At 49.6% G+C, this 5,000-nt stretch overlaps 1 protein-coding gene across 1 annotated transcript in view; it reads right to left on the bottom strand.

The window, feature by feature from the left end:
• LOC122266088 (uncharacterized) overlaps positions 1 to 5,000 on the bottom strand; it is a 6,923-nt gene that overhangs the window by 630 nt on the left and 1,293 nt on the right. Inside the window, exon 2 of the mRNA XM_043035682.2 lies at positions 1 to 793. This exon is cut by the window's left edge and continues 630 nt beyond it. Coding sequence (XP_042891616.1) covers positions 1 to 792 — 792 coding nt within the window. The 5' untranslated portion in view covers position 793. The remainder of the gene's footprint in view (positions 794 to 5,000) is intronic.

Genomic DNA, 5,000 nt, shown 5'->3' with positions numbered 1-5,000 from the left:
CCTCACGGTGTTGACAAGGGTTGACACGACAGTAGACGTCTGAGCTGGAAGAGTGGACGTTTGGACCACAAGGTTGGTGGACACGCGAGTCTGGGTGACTGTGACGGTCCTGACGGGCGCAGTGCGCGTGACGGTTGCAGTGTTGATCTGCGTCCTCACTGAAGTCCTGGTTACGGGCTGTTGAGACCTGGTAATGACTTGGGTTCTGACTTGCGTGGTTGTGCGTGTGTAGGTCGTAGGCACGATCTGCGTAGACACTTGTGTGCGTGTTACAGTTTGGCCGACGGTGTTCACGACGGTGCTCACCTGAGTGCTGAACTGGGTACGTGTGGTTACTTGCGTCCGAGTCTGAGTGACTGTGGTTGTGCCACCGGGGCGAGTAGACACGCCCGTGGCCGTGCGTGTGATGACGCGTGTGGAGAAGACGGTGTTGGTTACGGTGACGGGGCGGTTGACTGTCGACACGATGGTGCTGAACACAGTTGAGAGCTGCTGCGCAGTGCTGGTCAGCGTGGTAGTTCTGTATTCAGTTCTGTCGCCCACCTGCGGCCGGGTGAAGTAGGAAGTCAGGGTAGTGGTGAGAACCTGGGTTCTAGTGGCAGGGACGCAGGGTTCTTTTGGAGGTGGCAAATAAGAGCCCAAAAGATCCTGCGCGCCAGGGAACAGCGTTTGGGATCCTGAGTCTGGGAAGAGTTGTCGTCCACCTGGGGGAATCCCTGGGATGGTGGGGAGCTTAGCAGCCAGACATGGTCCAGCCACTGCCAACAGCAGCACCAGGTACATACGCACCATCCTGTGGGAGAGAAAAGGGATGACAATATTGCAATATCACACGAAGTTAATAATGTAAAACATTGCGAAAATAGATCTCGTTACTTACCATGAATATCGCTGTATGCCTTAACATTTACATGATTATTGTTATGATTATGAAAAGTAAAAATTACAGAAATGGAAACTTTTATTTATACAAGATTCACACACACATTATTATGTATTGAAAGTCGGATGGTAAAAATCATTTTAAAGATTTCGTTTTTAGCGACGAGTACTCGGAGGAAGGTTCTCATCGGCAACGTCAGGAGCGATTTCAATTCCCGAAGTTGAAGGGGATGGCGGGCGCTTCGTAGTTGTAGCCGGTGTTGCCGCATACGGCCGGTATTGTCCTGGTGACGGTGACGGTGCGGACGCGCCCGACGGTGCTGTAAACGACGGAATTCACGAGGCTGGTCGACACGACTCGGTTCGTCACCACCTGCTCGCCGCGGCTGACCGTCGACACCACGTTGACGACGGAGGTGGAGGCGCGGCCGACGGTCCGCTCCTCCGTCCTGGTGTTGGTGACGGTGACGGGGCGGTTGATGACGCTGTCGATGGTCCTGACGACGGTGTTGCCGACGACCCTTGTGGTGAAGACGGTCGTGGGGAGGACCTGGGTTGACACCCGCGATTGTGTGGACACGACGGTGCGGGTCACGACCTGCTCTTGTGTGCGTGTAACCTGGGTGACCTGGCTTGTCGTGCTTGTGGCGTAAATCACCTGGCTTGAGGTTCTCGTTTGCGTTCGGAGCACGGGTGGCGGCTGCACGGTGGTGGCTCTGACCACGGTACTTTGCACGACGTTTGTAGACTGCACGGTACGTGGTGGAGGCTGGGTCTGCACGGTTGTTTGGACGTTGGAAACGATAGTGCTGGTGACGACCACGTCTGGTGCTGCGACGCTCACCGTGCTGGTCTCGACTCTCTGTGAGCTCCTGGTAACCGTGGTGGCACGCACGGAGGTCTCGATTTGTGTCCTCACTACTTCCACGGGTCTGGTGACCTGTGACCTCACCGTGCTGTATCTCACACTCTGTACCTGCTGGGTGCTGGTTACGGTAAACTGCACGTTCCTCGTTATGGCGGGGCCGCTGATGGTGTTGATGATAGAGCGAACGACTTCGCTCGTCCGTGTCTGCGTCAGGGCCTGCGTTCTCGTGTTCCCAACCGTGTTGACATTAGTCCTGATGATGGTAGTGGGACGGACCTGCGTTGTAACCACTTGGGAAGTGATGACCTGTGTGACCACGGAGCCGAAGCCACCGCCGCCGGTAGTGCTGGTCACGACCCTGGTGGCGTAGGAGGTGGAGGTGACGTCGATGCAATTGTCTTCCTTGGGCGGAAGGTATCCTCCGAGAACTTCGTTGGCGGACGGCACCGGGATGTCGAAGGCATCTTGGAATCCTGCAGGCGGGCCGGCGAAGATCTTGTCGGCGTGGGCGGCAGCGACCACCAGCAGGAGCAGGACCAGCGAACGCATCTGCAAAAGGACACCAGTGAGGAACGTGGGCGCACGGGGCAATGGGCGGGCCCCGGGACCCATGCACCTCCCTGGGGTCCCTCCATGCCCATGCCTCCCATTCCCGGTGCCCAGTGTAAGCTGGATACCGGGAATGGGTGGCACAGGCGTTTGCAGGTTGGCCGTGAGACCAGGGGTCCGCCCATTATAGGATGATCAATATAGGTCCTGTCATGTGCCCTGGCGCGGGCGCATGTATCGTCGTTGGCGCGACCGACAGGGCGAATTGCACTTCATATTCTGACATGCAGTGACATATCGCAAAGCGTATTGTAATTCGCATGCAGGTATTATCTTAGCTTATAATCTTAACGTAATAAAATGCAGTAACTCCTTTTCATTTTCCCGTTAATTTTCAGAATGTACATTTGTGTATCACCAGTGATCTGAGTCTTTCCTTTACCCGTTTTTACCATTCCATTCTTGCAATAAGGATACCGACTTACCTCCGTGCATTATCCCTTCTTTCATAACATTTCTTCGTATGCATTCTTCTCGCCTTCAAAACTTCCCCTCCGTTACTATCGGTCCACCTCTCATCATTATCATTCTGAGTGTTCTCTCTTGTTTCCGTGGTATTTCCTCAATTATTCCCCTGACCCCAGACTCCCACCCCCTCCCACCCACTTCTACTCCATCCTCTTTCCCCTACCCCTACCCCCATCCGCTTCCCCTCCCCCCACCCTTCCATCCCCCCCCCCCCAACCTGAGGTACCAAGACGACGCCATAGTCAATCTGTCGTGGCACTACAACAATTCTTAAACATTATGACTTTTTTCGACAACGCAGTCGGTGTCCACTTGCCCCCTCCCATCCCCCTCCCCCTCCCTCCCACTCCCTTCTCCTTCTGAAGAAACAAAAACAAAAAAACAAAAAAGTCTCTCCTAAACCATCTTAGCTTTACAAGAAGAAGAAATGTCCGGTGTCTTTAACGATCGTCGATGAAAGTGAAGATGAGTCCGGCCATAAAAAAAATGAAAAATAAAAAAAAAAATAAAAAAAAATAAAAAAAATAAAAAAATCTAGTTATTTAGTTACGCCGAAAGAGGCAACAGAAAACATGTGTGCTTCGACAGTGGAATGTAGTGGATGTTCCGATCTCCGTTGTGAAGGTGGTGGCGCAGGTTCGTCTTATGAATCTGGTTGTTGTTTAATGTCAGGTATAAACTGTGACGAACATTATACACGGGTTCCGTGTTTGGTTAATGAGAAATGAATAATTTTATGACAAAATCTGAATTCCGAGAGAATCGTAGTCCCAGTCAATCGAGAAATAACCCCTTTAAGATTAATTAAGATGATATCAACTGCTAATCAAGTCATTCATGTCTAATAATCGTACTAATCTTGAAACATTAACTTCTTTTTCTCTTTAATATTTACCCGATGTCTGTCAGCGCGCATCATGAACCTCTACCCCCATCCCCTCCCCCCTCCCCCCTCCCCCCAGCGCCCTTACCCACCCACCCCCACCTACACCAGCATCCCTTTCTCTCATCCTTGACCTCTGCGAGAGTTTGTCTCGTTCCATGACCTCTTCTTCTCCTTTCTAATCCTTCCTCTCCCATCCCCTACCCCCACCCTCCCTATTCTTCTTGCGTGCATGACTGGGCTACCTGACAGATGCTTCCACGTTTTTTTTTTTTTTTTTTTTTTTTTTTTTTTTTTTTTTTATCGTTGTCCAGATATCCTCTTTATATATACCGTCCTTTGTACTTCATTTTTTTCTAAGGCTCGATCGCATGCTGAAGTGTTCTTTCTCTCTCTCTCTCTCTCTCTCTCTCTCTCTAACTCTCTCTCTCTTTCTCTTTCTCTCTCTCTCTCTTTCTCTCTCTCTCTCTCTCTCTCTCTTTCATTCACTCATTTACTCACTCATTTACTCACTCACTCACTCACTTCCCCTCCCTTCTCCCTCCATCCTCTCTCCATCTTTCTATCCATCCATCCTTTGATACTTCACTCCCTCCCTCCCTTTCTCCCTGCTGCTCTTCCATCTCTCCCCTCCCTCCCTCCCTCCCTCCCTCCCGCACACCCTTCCAACCATTCCTCCCCTCCCTCCCTTCCATCCTTGCCTTCCTCCCTCCTTCCCTTCCTCCCTCCCTCCCTACCTCCCTTCTTGACAACCGTCTGACCATGACCTCTCGAAGTCGTTTTGAGGTCGTAGCCCCTCTCGTAGATGGTAGGAATTCATAGCATTAAATAATAAGGTGGAAACGTATGGATAAGCTACCAATATTTTTATTTATGATTTTTGTATATAAATTCGTCTTTTAATGCTATTATTAATTATTTTTCTGATATATTACAACATCCACTCCTTTGCTACAGATGGGTGAGGGTCAGTGGACGGTTAATTAAGAACACGAAGAGAGATAAGATAATTGACAAATTGATTAGCTGTAAAATAGGGATCCTGATGATAAGGATAATGATCAAAATGATGATGATAATAATAATAGTAATAATGATAACAATGATAATAGTAATAGTATTTATGGTAACAATTATTATAACAAAGATAACGGTAATGATAATAATGCTGACGAAGACAGAAATAAGGATGATGATGATAATAACAGCAATGATAATGCAAGAGCTTAGCCGAGCATCTTCAGCTTTCAGGGTCTTTTGACTGACCTTCATTTATCTGTCTCAAAGGTT

The sequence above is a fragment of the Penaeus japonicus genome, unplaced genomic scaffold (assembly GCF_977035675.1).
Source record: "Penaeus japonicus unplaced genomic scaffold, GWHDUDI00000001_assembly GWHDUDI00000011, whole genome shotgun sequence".
Taxonomy (NCBI): Eukaryota; Metazoa; Arthropoda; class Malacostraca; order Decapoda; family Penaeidae; genus Penaeus; species Penaeus japonicus.
This window is presented reverse-complemented; position numbering and strand designations above follow the sequence as displayed.